The sequence below is a fragment of the Ursus maritimus genome, unplaced genomic scaffold, assembly GCF_017311325.1.
Source record: "Ursus maritimus isolate PB19 unplaced genomic scaffold, ASM1731132v1 scaffold_2, whole genome shotgun sequence".
NCBI classification, from domain to species: Eukaryota; Metazoa; Chordata; class Mammalia; order Carnivora; family Ursidae; genus Ursus; species Ursus maritimus.
In genome coordinates, this window is record NW_024424452.1 from 38,394,048 (window position 1) to 38,411,127 (window position 17,080).

Here is a 17,080-nt window from a genome sequence, read left to right on the forward strand (position 1 = left end):
CAAACGCAAAGTTAGCAAGAAAGCTCTAACTGGATGGGACGGTGGCCCTTCCCTAGCGGCCGTCCTACCTGGAGCCACCTCCAGCCCTGAGCGTTGAGTGCGGCGGGGGTGGGAAGTCAGCCAGGGCCGCCATTTGCATGACTTCCTCCTGTGGCCTCTTCCCCGATCCTGTCGCCCTGCATGTCCAGGCAGCAGGCCCCGTGCTCCGACACAGGTGCTGTGTCCAGGGGGCAGCGCGCCCAGGGTGGGGGTAGGAGAGGCTGCACCTAGCCCATGCTGGGGAGCAGGGTGTGGTGGGCGCAGGGCTGTAGGGGCAGTGGCAGGAGCTAAACTACCTGTGCCAAGTAAAAGTCATTTAGTATCAGAAACACGTTTGAGTTTCAGAGCTGGAACCAACCGCTATTGCCCATTTGTCCCTTCAGCCCCGGCGTTCCCCTCGATGGTGATGTCATCGCCACACTGGGGGAGGGGGCGTGTGCGTGCGCGGAGAGCAGAAGTCCTCAGGAGGGAAAACGGTAGCGTACGAGGGGCTTGTGTTCAGATCCTGTGGCGGCAAAAAAAGGCGCCAGGCCACTCACCTGGGCTGGGTTCCCCCCACACCTGCTTTCAAACACCCCGGGGTCCCAGACCTTGGTGGCGGTGGGGGTGGCGGATGTGCTGGGCTGCACACAGTTCCCGGAATCGGAGCGGTCTGGCTGGCGTTCAAATCCCCTGCCCTTCACTGACGGCTGCACGTCCACACCTGGGCGTCCCCTCTGGATGGGTGCGCACCCCCACCCCCAAAGCCTTCTGCGTGGCCGGCTCCCAGCTTCGGCTGCTGCCCGGGATCGGGGGGAGGACCGGGCCCCTGCAGTCAGGCGCAGGGCCTGTCAGCTGGGCCCTAGGGCGGCCAGCACCGCGGCTGAGTCAACACGCAGGCCTCCCGGGACATGCCGCCCCCGCCCCCCTCACACATGCTCGGAGGCTGTTCCCAGGAACACACACAAGGCCGGAACCCCCAGCTTCCACCAGCCTCCAAGCGGAAATCGCCCGCATGTGAGCACTGGCCTGAAACCTGGGTTCCCCTAGTGCCCGTCCCTTTGCTCCTGGGTCCCCAGAACATTCAGGGTACCCCCAAGGGTCAGCATCAGAATTACAGGAGACCAGGCGGGGGGGTGCCCGTGACATACACCCCAAGAAGGCTGAGACACTCGGTTCCATCGTCCTGTTCCCACCACCCCACCCAGGTCTGGCACTTTGCTACAGGCATTTGAGCTGCCGGAGAAAGGTCCACGGGACTGGCCTCCCAAGCCTTTCCCAGCCAGGATGCTTTCCTGGGACTGCCAGTGGGCACAGGGTGGGCAGGGCCGGGGTGGGCAGAGGTCCCCTTGTGGGGTGGAGTTCCAGGCTTGGCTCATGGGCCGCCTTCTGTCCCCCAGACGCAGCCAGTGCCCAACCCTGTGGCCTACTTCCTGCACCGATCCCCGTGGTGGGTCCACCGCTTTGAGACGCTCAGCAACCACTTCCTGGAGCTCGTGGTGCCCTTCTTCATCTTCCTCGGACGGCAGATGTGCGCCCTCCACGGGGCCTTGCAGATCCTGTTCCAGGTGAGCCCGCGCCAGGGAGTCACCGTAGCTGTGTCCTCGAGATCAGAGTCTCTGGGGGAGGACGGGGCAGATGGCCCAGGACATACTCCTCCCTCGCATCTGGAGGACGCGTCCAGAGGATCTGGTAGGTTCCAGGGGTTTCCTCTCACGGGTTAACCCCTCTCACGGGTTAGCCGTCCAGCCGTCGTAGGTCAGGTCTCTGAGGAAGAGGCTGGTGGTGGCTTACCTCCACGCGGACAACTGTCCTGAACCCTCAGCTCCAGGGTGTCCTAGGCCGCCGCTCTGCCCCATTCCTGTACGGCAAGCCCCCTGGCTTTGGTCCCCGTGGAACCAGGCCTGCTCCCCAGTGAGCCGAGCTTCTGCCGCCGACTTCCTCTGGGGCCCCGACTATTTCAGGCCTCCCTTTCACTAAACTGGGGTGTCTACTTATTGATTCCCAAGAAAAACACTGTTGGGACTTTATGTTTCTTTTTTTTTTTTATTTAAATTCAATTAGCCAACGTATTTACATCGTTAGTTTTTGACGTAGTGTTCATCGACTTTAAATTCGTCTGTCGTAGCTACTGTCCCTGTGCGGGGGGCGGCTAGCAGGGCAGTGCACGGTCTGCGTGTACCGGGGAGCACGTGCCCTGCCACACCTACCCAGGTGGAGAGGCGCCCACGCCCCTTCCAGCCAGTTCCCTGCCCCCAGGCCGCTGTGGCTGCTCCCCAGAGCACAGAGCGTGGGGGACAGGGTGGGGCCGCCCCACTTGGCCAAGGCGTGGTGTCCACGGTGGGGTTGGTGTGTCCTGGGTTGAGCTCCCTCCGTTACTGCATTCCATGGTACAGATGTCCTACGGTTAGCTTCTCTGTTCTCTCAGTGGACATTCTGGGTGTTTCCAGGTTTTTGTCGTTAGAAATAAACCTGCTGTGGGTGTGTGTGTTTGAGGGGAGCCCACGTCCAGCGGGCGTGACCTCGTACACTACCGTCTCCTCTCCTTCCGGCCCGTGAGCCCCACTTGCTTCACCTCCTTGCCAACTGTGCTGCATGTGGGCTGTCCCGGGGCTGGGGGCCTGATGGTGGGCAGTGGTGCGTGGGATCCAGCGGGATGGCCTCTGGTCCACGGCCACACAGCCGACGCCCCCGTGGGGGTGTGATAGGCGCAGGTTTCGTCCACACCGGGATGGATTTGTACCACCTTGCTTTTGTGGATACTGTGAGTGGAATTTCTAACTGAAACGTCTTCCCCTGTGGGGCCTGAGTGTGCAGACACCATGACCGTCCGCGCAGCTGTCACGTCTCACGGCCCCTGCGCCAATCCGTCATGATCACGCGTCTGCTCCACCCGAGGCAGTTCCTGGAGCAGCAGCGCTCTGGCCGGCGCTGCTCTGTCTGTCTGCTCCCCGGTCGTCAGGTGGTCCGGGCACTGCCCCCGGTCACGGTGCGACAGGCAGCCGGAGCCGGGCTCCGCGCATTCTCGAGTCCGTGCACGGAGGCGTGCGGTGCGTCCGCTTTCATCAAGCCCCGTCTGTGTCTAGTTTACTTCGGGTATTTTTAGTCACGAGCGGATGAACTAAATACGGGGTTTGTTGTGCGCCGGCCGTGAGGTCACGCTTTGCTCCTGTGAGTCGCTGACGAGGTGTGTCACGGCTCACCTCCCGGGAGAAACTCTGCTTGGTGACACCGCGCCCTGGCTACGTCCCTGGGATAACTTTGCCAGCGTGGGTGTGCGCTGCGTGTGGCTGTCGGGGACTGCGGTCCGTCGGTGGTGGTGGCCTGCCTGGTTGCACCGGTGACACGCAGGGCAGGGACAGGGCTGCTACGAGACGCAAACTCTGCATCGCAGGGGCTGTCGGACAGGCCGGGCGTCCTTTCTTCTGAAGGCAGTCGTAGCAGCAAACGTTCTCCTAAAACCGGGCCCCATGTCACAGCAGAGGGGCTGCTTCCCACACGGAGGCTGACGCGCACGCCCCTCAGCTGGCATCTTCCGACTTAGTTTCACATCTTTGTGTTTCCTCTTGTCCCTTTCAGCTGTTCTCACCGTCCCACTTTGTCTCTCTCCTAATTCATCTGTTACATGGCTTCTTGCGGGTGAACGCATGCCCCTTGCACAGACTCGCAGTCCAAATTTCATCCCCGTCTGGCTGCCACGGCCACGCTAAGGCTGTGCTCTGGCTGGGTCCTGCCACCTGCTCTCGCTCCCCCAATGCTCAAGCTGTTGTCTAATTCATACTCTTGTTGAGCAGTTTTAGTTTCTCCAGAAAGATGGAGTACAGACTGTAGAGAGTCCCCACGTCCGTGTGTCACGTGCACATCGGTGACAACGTATGAGCCCAGATGGACACCCGGTCATCAGTTGAAGTACAGCCTACTTCAGGGTCACCCGGCATTGTGCGTCCTCTGGGTTTGCACAAATGTATAGTGACAGGTGTCCATCGAACTGCCCTGACAACCCCCCGTGCTTCCCTTCCCTCAACCCCAGGGCAGCCACTGACCCTTTGCTGTCTCCATAGCTCGGCCTTTTCCAGAATGTCACATGGCTGGAGTCGTCTGGGAGACCCGCTTCTCAGAAGCGCCCCTCACTCAGTAACATGCATTTGAGGGTCCTTGTTTTCCTGGTTTAAGAGCTTAACTTTTCACTGCCGCATCATCTTCTGTGGTCTGGGTGCACCACAGTTTACGCATGAATCAACCACACTTGGCTCAAGGGCAGAACCACGGCTGGGCCAATGAGCCCTGTGCCCACGCCCTCCGATGAGGGCCCCCCTCCCCTGGGCGGCCAGGAGCACTGTGCTCCATGCCTGCCCCGCCTACCTGGAGCCCCGTGCTCCCATGGTCCCAAGCCAGCAGCAGGTGACTCCAGGCAGAGGCTCGAACACCCAACAGGACCCACCAGGGTGGGCACCACCTCATGTTGGACTCTCCCCCACTGTCCCAGTGCCAAGGCAACTTGGAGGACCCTGCCCTGCACAACCAGGCGTGTGGGTCTGCTCGGCTTCGTGGTCACCATGGTGACGGAGAACTGCTCTCAGGTTGTGGGGCGTTCAGCAGCCCCCCACACCTTGGCTGCTTTTCCAGGCCGTGGACCACTTGGGACCCTCTCCAGGCTCTAAACCTGCCTGGGCCTGCAGGGACCAGTTTCCACCTACCGCTTTCTCTCCCCAACACCCAGAGGCCGGCTCTGACGAGTGCCAACAAGCTCATTGTCCCGTCACCCGGAAAAGCAGGTGAAGGACGTTTGTGCTACTCGAGCAGACGTAAAGGGTTTGGCTACTGGGAAGTGGAATTTGAACTGGGGCTCTCAGAGTGCCCTTGTCCCCACAGTGCACTTGGCAGGGGTCGCCTCAGGGCGACGACCGGCTCACTGGACCCGGCTGGGCAGGAAGTCTGAATCCTGGCCCAGGGCACCGGTGTCGCCACGGCACGTGGAGGGGCTCAGGGCTCAAGTGTGGACGGCTCTCAGCAGCCTCGGGCCCCATGGCTGGGTCCCGACCCGGCTCTGGGGTCTGCTGGCTGGGTGGGTAGTGGTGGACAGCAGGGGGCAACAGGAGCGCAGGGCAGGGCCCAAGCCGGACCTTGCCGACCCGCAGCTCTGGACGTTACTCCACACACTTGCCTTCCATCCCCACAGGCCCTGGGAGCCTCTGGTGCAGGCACATCCCCGGAGTTACCCTCACCAGCGCTAGGCCACGCCCAAGACAAAGCAGGAGGTCCCTAGCGCTGTGGCGCTCCAAGGCCCGGTCTGCTGCCCAGCTGTCCAGAGCAGAGAGGACAAATGGGCAGCTGGTCCAGCCCCCGCCCAGACATGTGGGGTCTCAGGCACGGGGGCTGCAGGGCACAGCCTCACGGCAAGAGCTTGGCTCTCAGGGACCACCATGCCGTGCCAGGGGTTGGTCACTGTGAGGAGCGGTGTGGGGGGGGGGGGCTTATGCGTTGTCCTGACGGGGGCCGCGCTTCTATTTCTGCACCCAACACCCCAAGGGAAGTCTCTGGGTCTGTTTGTTCCCGTTCATTCCTGCGGGAGAGTCTGAGGATGTGAACACGCTTCTCTCCTCCTACACACTGCTTACACAGCTGTTCTGGAGGGTTCTGCAAGGCCACGGGCCCGTCCTCCACTTGGGGAGGTGCACGTGAGAGTCGACAGGAGTGCCGAGCCGCCCGGTCCCAGACGCCCCCCGCCTTCTGACGTCAAGCCTCGTGTCTAAGGGAGAGACCCTGGCAGGGGCAGGACCGGACGCCCATCCTAGCGTGGGAGCGGATGCTCACTAGGCCAGCGGCTCTTGGTAAGGGCGGACACTGGTCTTAGATCCCGGACCAGCTTCACCCCCACTGCCCACCAAGTCCTGGGTCCTTCCACCCCCTGTGGCCGGAGTCAGGAACAGGTCACGGTGAGGACCATCACCATGGCGACAGGCGGAAAGCTGCCTCCCCCAGCCCCCGAGCCACATGCCCAGAACTGGGGGCCGGGGATAATGGTCCAGGGCTCCCGGCCACAGAAAGTGCCCGTGAGCATGTGTGTCCTCCGTGAGGTGCTGGACGCAGAGAACCCAGCTCAGGAGTTCCAGAAACCATCCCCGTCCTTTGTGGGTGTGTTGCATCACCCAGAACATCTGCTCAGCATCTCCTGGGCCCAAGATTCCACCCTCACGGCTCCGCTTCCTGCCTGCTCGCCGCTGGCCCTGGTGTCCAGCAGCCTGCGCCGCGCCCAGCAGGCACGCTGTAGGCTCCACGGCCAGAGTGAACACAGACGGACCACGCGTGTGGTTCTCTTTAGGAGAGATGGCAGCAATGTCCGGGAAGAACAAGACAGGATCCCTCAGCACATGGGGGGCCGTGCGCTCCACACCAAATTCCATTTTTCTTATTAAACAACCACCATCCAGACGGATGGCAGGGGACACACAGCTAGTGTGCGCCTGACGAGGGCTCTGCACCCCCAGGGTTCCATCCCTCACACTGTGCTTTGGGGAACCCGCGTTCTCTGGGTCAAGGCCCCACCGTGTGAATGTGACGGGGGGGGGGGCGGGCAGGAAACCCCAGGCCTCTTTGTGCCACATCCAGGACGACAGAGCCTCCTCCAGGAAGAAGGCCCGTGTCTCCTGCAGCGCCCAGCAAGGCTTCGGGATTGGGGCCCCTCTGTCTGGTGATCACATGCAAGGGGGGACAGGGGCAGCCGGCTGTGTTTTTCAAAGGCTGGAGAAGTGCCCCTCTTAGGGAAGTGTGGAGCCCCGGAGGGGCTCTGCCCAGGCATGGCTGCCCAACCCCAGTCCACTGTGGGGGGGGGGGGGCACGGGGGGAACCGAAGCCACTGGGAGCCAGGGTGCGGCTGAGGGAGGCAGGCTTGTGCGCTTTTGCTGTAAGTGGAAGCTAACAGTGATCTGTGCCTCGCACCCGCCCCACCACACAGGGTCGTCCCTCAGGGAAACAGCAGATGTTCCAGAGCTGCTCACGCGCAGACCTACCACTCGACCGCAGTTCCCGAGTCTCCCTGGGGACTGAGCGGGGCTGCGGGAACAGCACTCCCTCGTGGGAGAGGCTGCTGGCAGGCATCTCCACCTCAGCCACTGCCTCCAGGGCGTTTGTGCCTCGTGGTGTCGGAGCCTGACAGCGTCGTTCTTTCAGCAAAGATGTGCCCTCGGTCTGTGCGGGGCCTGCCGCGCTCACCCTTGCTTGCCCTGCGACTCTGCCCGTCCACCCGCCTGGAAGATGCTTCTTTCTCACTCCTGTTCAGTGATCTGGTAGTGTGTGCCTGGTGGTGGTTTCGTAGCTTCTCTGACCTGTGCGTTTATCATTTCCATCAAATTAGAACTTTTGGACATTATTTCTCAGTATTTTTTCTGCCACTGCCCCTTCCTGGGACGTGGCGCACAGTGTGTCGGGCGCCCTGTGCGGCTTCGGTTCTGAAAGTGCCTCGGGCTCTGCTCCTGCACCTGCGAGGACGCTCCTGTCCCCGTGTCCACCAGTCCGAAGTCTGTGCCGTAGCTGCTCCGTTTCCTCTTAAAGTCATGTGGTTTTCGTAGTTTTCATATTTCTCTCGTTTGCAACCGTGTCGTCTTGTAAATCCCTTTATTCACAGTAGCGGTTTTGACGTCCTTATCTACTAGTTCCCGATTTTCTCCTGCCTCTGATTCTGTTCTCGTGACCCTTTTTCCCTCCCAGCTGTGGCTCGCACTTCTGCAGATCCTGACGGGACGCCGGCCACCGTGGGCTGTTGGTGAGGGTGTGGACGCTGTGTGCTTCTCGGTGCTGAATTCTTTCCTGCCGAGCAGCTCCCTACTCACGAGTCTCGTCGCACCGGGCGGGTCTGAACTAGCCTTAGAGGCAGGGCTGGTCTAGCCTCCCTCGGGCCTGGGCCTCGTGGGGTCTCTGCTGTGTGCCTGGCTTTCCCCTGGGTCTCCACCCGCCTCCTTCCACGTGCCTGGGACTCTGTGGCTGGCAGACTTGAGGGCACCCAGGCCATCCCTGCAACTACTGGTCTATGCCCTTCTTTTCCGGCACAGTTCCAGCCAGCCACCTCGACCCCCCCCAGCGTCAGGTCTGCCCTCTGAGGGTTCCTTCCCTGGGCCAAGGTCCACTAATTGCCCCTAGGGAGAGCAGAGGCTGGTGTGGGTCTGTGTGGCCGCCCAGGGTCAAGCTTCGCCTGCTCTGTCTCCCGTCCAGCTACAGCACTGTTCCCTCCTTCCAGGCCCTCGAGCCTTGAGAAGCCAGTTGCCCTGGATGCAAAGTCGGAGTGTTCCTGGAACCACTGAGTATTGAGGCAGGATGATCATGGCCTCGGGCCGCAGAGGCTGGCCCCACTTTTCAGGGATGAAGGGGCAGTGTCAGATTTGGCACGCCAGCTACCGATGGCTCTGCCTGAGTCTTGAGAAACTCCCAAGGTCATCCCTGCTGGGCTCTCCTCAGGGGAACAGGAAGGAAGGGTGTGCCCAAGCGTGTCCTCGGATTATTCCAGGGAAGCCGACAGGATGGAGCTGCTGGAGGAGACAGAGAGGCACCTTGGACAGGGTCTCTGGGGCTCTCCTCTGTCCCCGTCCTCACTGTTGGGTGTTCGCAGACGGAATTCGGGGAGGCCCGGCGCGTGGGCGGGCAGCGGGCACGTGGTTCTGCTCAGTTCTCAGAGGAGCCAGACAGACCCCGTGGCTGTGCCCTGTCCCCCTCCAGATGGTACCTGCTGTGCAGAACCACATGACCGCCCTGCTCGCCCAGCTGGACTGTTTCAAAGAGGTGAGTGGGCGACCCCGCATCTGGGCCACCCCAGAACGTGGCAAAAATGCCACATGTGCCATGCCCTCCACTCTCAGACTGGAGGCGTGGCAATCCACGGACCACTTTCCCCGTGTTTCCCCAGTCTAAATGCTTACGTGATCTTACCTTCTAATTCATCCTGGGACACGAGAGACCGCCAGAGCCCTGTGAGCCTGCACGTCACTCCACTGGGGTGTCCTGGACCCCCTTGGGGAGCTTCTTGAAGGTCTATCAGGAAGCCCCTGGCGCTGCTAAGTCTGTCTGTCCTCCCTCAAGGGTTTCTCAAACCCATCTTCAGATTTCAGTTCAGGTTTCAGCAATTCCCATCTGCTTTTCGCCTGGTACTTTTAGGACTGTGCTCCCTGACACACAGGGCGCGGAGAATGAGTGTTCTCTGCCGGTGAGTGTCCTTTCCGGTGAGTGACTTTGGGCCTGGGTTTCTCTGGGGTCTCAGCAAGGCCGCGAGGGGCCAGGGGTGAGCCCGTGTCTCGGTATGTGTGCAGGCTGGACCCGTTGCGCCTTGAGAGGTTGGCCCCGGGCTGCGCTGCTGCTGGGTCTTCAGTGGTGACAGTGGCCGTGTCTCCGGGCAGTACGGGGTCGGAGTGAGGGTTTGCCCAGATGGACCCTTCGTGGCTAGACGTGGGTGCTGGTGGCCAGCAGTGCGAGGGGCTCTGAGGGGCAGATATGAGGGTTCCCCACATGCCCGGCGCCCCACCCAGCATAAGAGAATGGAATTTGGGAACGCACCCCACTGTGGGCTGTCGGGAAAGGAGGCAGGCTCAATGTCCCAGTTGTAATCGGGCCGTACAGAGCAGTGGAGGGAGCTTCTGCCGCTGTACCCCCACAGCCCCAGAGAGCTGCACCAAGACCGCCAGCCCCTCAGTGTCTTGAAAGGGGTCCAGATGGAGCAGACCACCAATCGACCCCACGTAAATCGTGCAAACTTTCGTCAGAAGGTGCAGAGAGCTGCCAGACGGCCAAGACTCCTGAGAGGAGGAGGCACAGCCGAGCTTCAGGGACACTTGCCCCTCCGGTCACTTGCTGACGCAGCTGGGAGAAGCTGGGGAGCTGAGCAGAGTGTCAGAGTACCGCTGGCCTGGGGAGGCCAGTGCTGGGAGGCCAGGCCCCCCTGGGGAGGAGGCACAGGGATGCGGCTCGCGGCCAACTCCGGGGAGGAGCCCCACATGCCCAGAGCAGCCCGCCAGCTGGGACCACAGCCCAGGGCCCCGCCTGTGAGAGAGACTGCGGCCCAGGGGCTGTTAACGTGCAGACAGTGAAGAATGAGAAATCATTATTTGGGGGCTCACAACCAAGAACACTAGTTTTCCAAATTAATCCTGGGAGAGCCATGAATCCACACATCTCACATCACACCTCATAAAATGCCGTCGTAATCCATAAAACTGACATGACCCATCAAAAGCACGGTTCCTCCTGCCAGACCCTCATTAGGTTGGCGTCTGTGACCTCACATTCCTCCCCGATCCCCAGGATCAGGACCCGGCTGTAATGAAAATTCAGGAATTAAGGGGCTGGGCAGCAGCAAAGGAGAGCGGAGGCAGACCGGCTCCCGGCGTCTATGGGCCGTCTGGGGAGTAGAGCCCGGGTGCCGGGAGGTCTGACCTCGACACCCCACGCTGGGCATCCCACAGCGAGGCCGCGTCGCCACACCTGTCCAGTCACCTGCGCGAGGAGACGGCCTGCCCTGCTTGGCAAACGGCCGTGGGCTTGTGAAGGTCACACCTGCTGCAGGAATAATCCGTTTGGTCACGTGTGTGGACGAACTCGGCTTTTCTCCTCTCGCCTCAGGGGCGATTTTGTGGTGGTCCGGTTTCATCTTTTTCTCAAAGTCCCTCCGGAAGCAGGTCTGTCTGGCCGCTGCCCGGCTCACCGGGTCCCACTCGCATCTTGGCTTCTCCTTGCGTGCGGCAGCTCGTGAACACTGCCACTGCTTCAGCTCCTGCCCCGTCCTGGGGCTGCCTCCTCCCTCCGCGGGACTTGCCCAGGGTCAGTTCCTGGGCAGGAGCAGAGGGCCGGCTGCCAGCAGCCCCACCACAGCCAGACCTGCGACCTTTGACGTCTGTATCGCCGTAGCCCCGGAGTAAACAGCGGTCCTCGGGACACACAGCACAGCACTAGTTGTGAAGATTTCAGAAACTGGTAACTCGGAACTTCATGGAAAGCAGACGTCTCCCCTTCTAAAGATACTGTCGGGGAAGCACCTGGCGTGAGAGGACGGCACCATACGCACCTCTGACAGGCCACGCCCAGTCCAGCAGGCGCGCCGGACGCCCCCGCAAGCTGCGATCCGTCCCAGATGCGGGGCAGCACGCCAAGCTCCACAGCTCGCGCACCACTGGGTGGGTCTCGGGACCCCGAGCCGGGAGACAGTGGAGGCCGGAGTTTTGTGCCCACCAAGTTCAGGAACAGGCAGAGTGACAGGCGGCAGAGGTCAGTTCACAGGTCATAGGGTGGGGGTTGGGGACTAACAATGCAGGCACCAGGGGACCGTGAGGTGGAACCTTCTGGAATTTATCGTGATTTACAGGAGAGTCAGCATCTGTTAAAAGCCATTGAACCATACGCGTAAGGTGGGTGCCTTTTTCATGTATTTCAATGAAACTGACTTAAAAAGTAAGAATGCAGATTTGCCAGAATGCATGGTTCCTGCTGCTTCCTCGCCGCCTGTGCCTGACGGTTCCCGAGCCCATGCTGCTCTGGGGGCACCTGTTCATGCGTGGGGAAGCTGCCTCCCCAGGGCGTTGGGGCCTCCTTGGAGACCTCCCTCACAGAAGCCTCCCCCTTGGGTGCATGTGGGCTCTGGGCCGTGCCGCCTGCGGTCTCGGAGGGCCTGGTGTGGGTGGGCAGGGCAGGGGCGCAGCAGGAGCGTCCTCACCCTCCAGGGCCCAATGACAGAGTCATAACCAGGCCAGAGATGTTATTTTTAAGTCACTAAAACAATTTACAAAAATGTGCAGCTGCTAGAAGGAACCTTCCAGAAGTTCTGAAAGGTGGCTCCAGGCTGCAGCCCTCTGACAGCCAGCAGCTCGCTGGAAAACGGGCTGGGGGTGCAGGAAACCCCCAGGTTGTTGGCACTCCATCCACCTGGAGACTTCTTTGTGACCTTCGTTCTTAAGACCAAGATGCTGAGTCGTTTCTAGGGGTGAACCTTATGGGAAAACTGTCACCATCCGGCTCGTCCGTAGACAAGCCCAGCACGACTTGGACACAGGGCAGGCCCATTTGGGCTTCCTGGACCGTGTGTCACCCCAGACCCTGCAGCTGAACCAGCCGGGGCTGCTCGAGGCCTCTGAGGAGGGACAGTGGCCAGCCCTGTCTTACGGTGCCTAGAAAATGCAGGAGGTTGGCTCCACGAAGCCGCACCTAAGGGGAGGTCAGCCACGCCTATCCCAGCAGACGCCCAGGTCGGCCTCATGCATGGCCACTGTGGATGTGTCTGGGGGGCTGCTGGATGTGGAGGGCAGGGCAGCCAGACAGGTGCCCCCGACCCCTAACTTCCAGTGGGCAGGCAAGCGCCTCGTCCACCTCCCACATGACGGGCACAGGTGCCTGGGGCTGCCCCAGACCTGTACCTGTTGACAGTCCCCAAACACCAACTACAGGATCAAATCGCACAAAGCAGCTAGCTCCCAGTTCTGCGGGGAGGAATCGGGCAGCCTGAGAGGCCGGAACTGAGGTGTCCGCAGGCTCGGTCCCGCTCAGGGCTCTAGCAAGAACCCGCCTGCGAGATCAGCTGAGGCGTGGACGCGCGCGGGGCCAGTCTGCGGAGAGTCAGGCACGCAGCCTGTGGAGGGACAGGGGCCCAGCCCTCGGGCACCTCAAGAATCGGCACAGGCACCGTGTGCGCTTCTTAGAGGGCCGGCCCTCCAGGTGTCACTCCCCCTACGCCAGCGCTACAGCCGCCACATCCCGTGCAGAGTCCGTCCGGGTGTGGGCCTCAGCGAGCTCCGTCCCCTCCAGGTGGTCCTCATCATCAGCGGGAACCTGAGCTTCCTCAACTGGCTGACCATGGTGCCCAGCATGGCCTGCTTCGACGACGCCACTCTGGGGTTCTTGTTTCCCTCCGGGCCTGGTGGCCTTAAGGACCGAGTCCTGAAGCTGCAGGAGGAGACCGCCCGAGGGGCCCAGCCCACCCTGAGATGCGGTAAGTGGACAGTGAGTTTCCACATCAGCCTCGGAGTCGCGGCTTGGGAGTAAGGGGCTGGCGAGGGTCTTGGCCCAAGAGCAGAGCTCACCCCACTGCCCCCGTCTGCCCCCTACCAGGCTGCATGGTGCGGCGGGCAGTGCACGTGGCACTGGGCGTCCTGGTGGCCTGGCTCAGTGTCCCTGTGGTCATCAACCTGCTGAGTCCCACGCAGGTCATGAACACCTCCTTCAACCCGCTCAGGATCGTCAACACATACGGAGCCTTCGGAAGGTATGGGTACAGCCGCCCCTTGCCCTGTCCATTCTGTGCACCTGGGACCCAGGGGGACAGCCCCTCACCCTGGTCCACTCGGAAAGGAAGCTAGGGTGCAGAGGCACAGCGGCCACCTTCGTGTGCCTAGAGCCCCCTGCCCCGGTCTCCCCACAGCATCACCAAGGAGCGCACAGAGGTCATCCTGCAGGGCACAGCCAGCCCCAACGCCAGCTCGCCAGATGCCGTGTGGGAGGACTATGAATTCAAGTGCAAGCCGGGTGACCCAGGGCGGCGGCCATGCCTCATCTCCCCCTACCACCACCGCCTGGACTGGCTGATGTGGTTCGCGGCCTTCCAGGTAAGGGCCTCTCCTGCCCCTCCCCTCCCGGGTGTGTTCCCAAGGCTGTGGCCACCTCAGTGGGGACGCCCAAAGTGTGGCTGGTGGGGGTGAGGTCACTGCCTCATGCGACACCCCCCTTCCCCGGCCTCGTGGACGCGGGACAGGAGGCATCTTCGCCCCTCCGGCGCCGCACCCCAGGACAGCAGGCCGGGTGCAGTGCGTGGCACCCAGGGCAGAATCCCAACCCCCCTGGGCCACATCCTCCTCCCGGGTCTTTCCCTTGGTGGTTTTGAGCGCACAGGCTCCGCCTCTGCGTCTGGAGAGCAGTGAGCGCCCCCCCCCCCCACCGGGGTGTCTCCACATTGCCCAGACACCCTTGCGCAAAGGTCTGTGGGTACAGAGGGCCAAGGTTGTCCCCACCAGCTCCTCTGAGCCCTTCCACCAGAGATGACAAGACAGGCTTGGCAGGGATGTCCCTGTCCCATCTGTCTGTGAAGACCGTCACTCAACGTGAGACCCCAGGGCTAGCAGCTGACAACACTGAGAGGCCAGCACCTGCTCCCCCCAAGAACAGGACGGTGCTGTGGAGCCCACCCCGCAGAGGAACCATCGACAGACACCTGCCCAACAGGCCCAAGCAGGGAGCAAGTGTGCGCCCACCATCCAGGAGAGGCTAACCCCCCCCCCACCCCATCTGAGGGTGACCAGGCAGGGAGTTGAGGGCCCCGGGGCCACAGCTGGGCGGCCTCATCCTGAGGGCTCCCTGCATCCCTGGCTCTGTGCCTGGAGCCAGCACCCTCTCCCTTTCTCACACCCAGACCTACGAGCACAACGAGTGGATCATCCACCTGGCAGGCAAGCTCCTGGCCAACGACGCCACGGCTCTGTCCCTACTGGCCCTCAACCCTTTCAAGGACAGGGCACCTCCCAGGTAGGACTCCCCTCCTGGACGGGACCCCCATCCAGTGCAGCCTCTCAGGGCTTCTCCTACAGATGCACCCTCAGCCATGCTCAGAACCACAGGAAACGTGCCTGGGTGCAAAGATCCCCAGGCTCTGGGCCAGCCCCTTTCTTGCGTACTCCTGGCCTGCTTAAGGGGTGGGGGCGACCCTTTTAGTGCCAATGGGTTCCGGAGCTGAGTGGCCCTTTTCCAGACGTCACCTGGGCCCCCACGGTCCCCGTGGCAGGGCCTGGCAGCGTCCTCCTCTGGGGAGCGGCACCTCAGCAGGCAGAGGGACAGGCCACCCGACGTGGGGTCTCCCTTGCAGGTGGGTCCGGGGAGAGCACTACAGGTACAAGTTCAGCCGCCCTGGGGGCCAGCATGCTGCCGCGGGCAAGTGGTGGGTCCGCAAGAGGATCGGCCCCTACTTCCCCCCGCTCAGCCTCCGAGACCTAAAGGACTACTTCCGGTCACGGGAGTGGCCGTACCCGGAACTAGAGTAGAAGTGGCCCCAGTGCGCGGAGGAATAAAGCTGGAAGGCCTGGCTATTTGAGTGAAGTCTCATGTGCCCAGCACCGCTGCCCTGCTCCCAGACCTGGAAAGCCGGCTCAGAGAGGAGAGGGTCCCTGAGCCAGCGTGTCCCCTCCTTTCATACATAAAGCACCTGACCCTGGCCCCGCTGTGTCCACCAGCACCCAGGTAGGCCCTTACGCCCGGGCAGCTGAACCCCATCACACATCTGGTGTGGCCACAAGGAAGCTGCCGCTCCCTGCCTGTGCTCTTAGCCCCCCGTGGCTGTCCCCCCATGTCCAGGATAGGCCTGGGAAAGGGAGAAGCCAAGGCTCCCGGTCCTCCCCACCCCCTTCTCAGAACCTTCGTGCCTCCTCAAGGTCCAGCATCCAGAGGCATGGACAGAAACCCTTTGTTCCTCGTCCCCCTACTCCCTGACCTGCAGAGGGGGCTCAGCTGGGGACATGAGAGCCGTCAGCCCTGGCCCGGGCCCTGGGAGTGCCCACAGCAGCAGTTCTGTCTAGATTATTCTTTGCTTGGCAGTCCTTCTGGGGCCCTCTGCCATTTGAAGTGGGGTGTGGCCCCAAATCTTTACTGCCTGATGTTAGCTGTGAGCAAACAGAACCCCCACCCGAGGGGTGGTATTCTTGCTGCACCCCCAGCCAAGCACTGGGTGGCACAGCCCCCTGCCCCGGTCACCAGGCAGCCCTCCCCTCTTCCGCAGCCTAGCAGGAGCCGCCACCCACCCCTTCCTCCCTTCCCCCCCCAACAGTCCAGAGGGCCTGGCTGCACCAGGGAGGGTCCCGGCGGGAACGAGGTGGTTCAGGCAGGAGGCCCGGCCGAGGTGGGCACAAGTGTGGTCTGTGTGGAACACCCGCCCCCGACAGCCCGCCTGGGGGGCCAGCCAGTCCAGGTGCCAACAGAGAGGCCGTGTTCCTGCTCGCAGGAAAACAGGCTCCCTGTGTCTGTCTCAGAACAGACGCGGCCTCAGATGAGGAGCCTGGAGCCAGCAAGTCTGCCCGCGGCAGCCGCATGGAGCTGACCACCAGCCTGCCATGGCCTGGGCAGCCCTTCCTGGGGGGCTGTCCCGGGAGCTGTGCCGCTGGGTGGGGGCACCAGAGTGGGCAGGGGGCCGAAGGAGCTTACAGCTTGGCTTGGTGGCCACCCTGCCAGCCCTTCTTGCTGCACTCTGGGCTCACTGCCACCCAGGGACTGAGAATTCCTACCTGGGGGCTCCTCTCCGGGCCTCAGTCCAGCTCTGCTCCCCACCCCCAGTCTCCCAGGACCCCCTAAGAGACAATGCTTAGGCCTGGGGGCATACCCGTCCTGGGACAAGACAAACATCTGCTCACCTTGGGGGACACTGCAGGGACTCCAGGTCCAGGCACTGGGGCCTCTGACAGGAGAGACCCCATCAGACCTCCTCCCCCAGCCTCCACCCTTCCAGAGGCTAAGGGCCCCCCGGCCTCCATCCAGGAGTCAGCAGACAGAGCGTATCCTGAGGCCCACAGCCTCTGGACAGACCGCATCCCTCCTCCACTCAAAACCCTCCCGTGGCTCCCCCACCTCACTGAGCACAAGCCTGGGGTCAGCAGGTCACCCCACAGGCCTACCAGGACACAGGGCCTCTGCGCTGGCAGCTCCTGCACCGACACCCACACAGCTCACACCCCTGCAGGGCCCGAGCTGCTCGTGGCCACACACCAGGCCGGTGGGGGCTTGGCCTGGCCCCCGAGTGGCAAGAGGCCCCAGTACAGGCCTAGATTAAGCGTGCGCCTCGTGAAAGAAAAAGGCCCAGACCGTTTGCATCTGCTCTGCCCGACGCTGCCCTCTCTTGGAATCTGCTGTTTCTTGGTCAACACAGAGAAACCTCAGGAGCCGGGGGCTCAGGGACACAGGATGTGAGTCCACCCTTCCCCAGCCACCCAGGTGTGAGGGGCCACGGGACAGCTGTGTCCAGGTGGACCTAGTGCACTCTTTCCTCCCAGCTGGTAAGAAACAGACGCGGCAGAAGCCAGGGGTCAGGCGTAGATCAACATGCCAGAGACGCCGCCCTCAC

General features: G+C 62.3%; 1 protein-coding gene across 1 annotated transcript in view; it reads left to right on the forward strand.

Annotated features, from left to right (window-relative positions):
- The window catches only part of LMF1 (lipase maturation factor 1), an 88,747-nt gene extending 73,690 nt beyond the window's left edge, over positions 1-15,057 (forward strand). The window contains exons 6-11 of the mRNA XM_040635587.1: positions 1,419-1,586; positions 12,793-12,976; positions 13,096-13,249; positions 13,406-13,589; positions 14,390-14,502; positions 14,840-15,057. Of these exons, the coding sequence (XP_040491521.1) occupies positions 1,419-1,586; positions 12,793-12,976; positions 13,096-13,249; positions 13,406-13,589; positions 14,390-14,502; positions 14,840-15,014 (978 nt within the window). The 3' untranslated portion in view covers positions 15,015-15,057. The remainder of the gene's footprint in view (positions 1-1,418; positions 1,587-12,792; positions 12,977-13,095; positions 13,250-13,405; positions 13,590-14,389; positions 14,503-14,839) is intronic.
- The last annotated feature ends 2,023 nt before the right edge of the window (positions 15,058-17,080 follow it).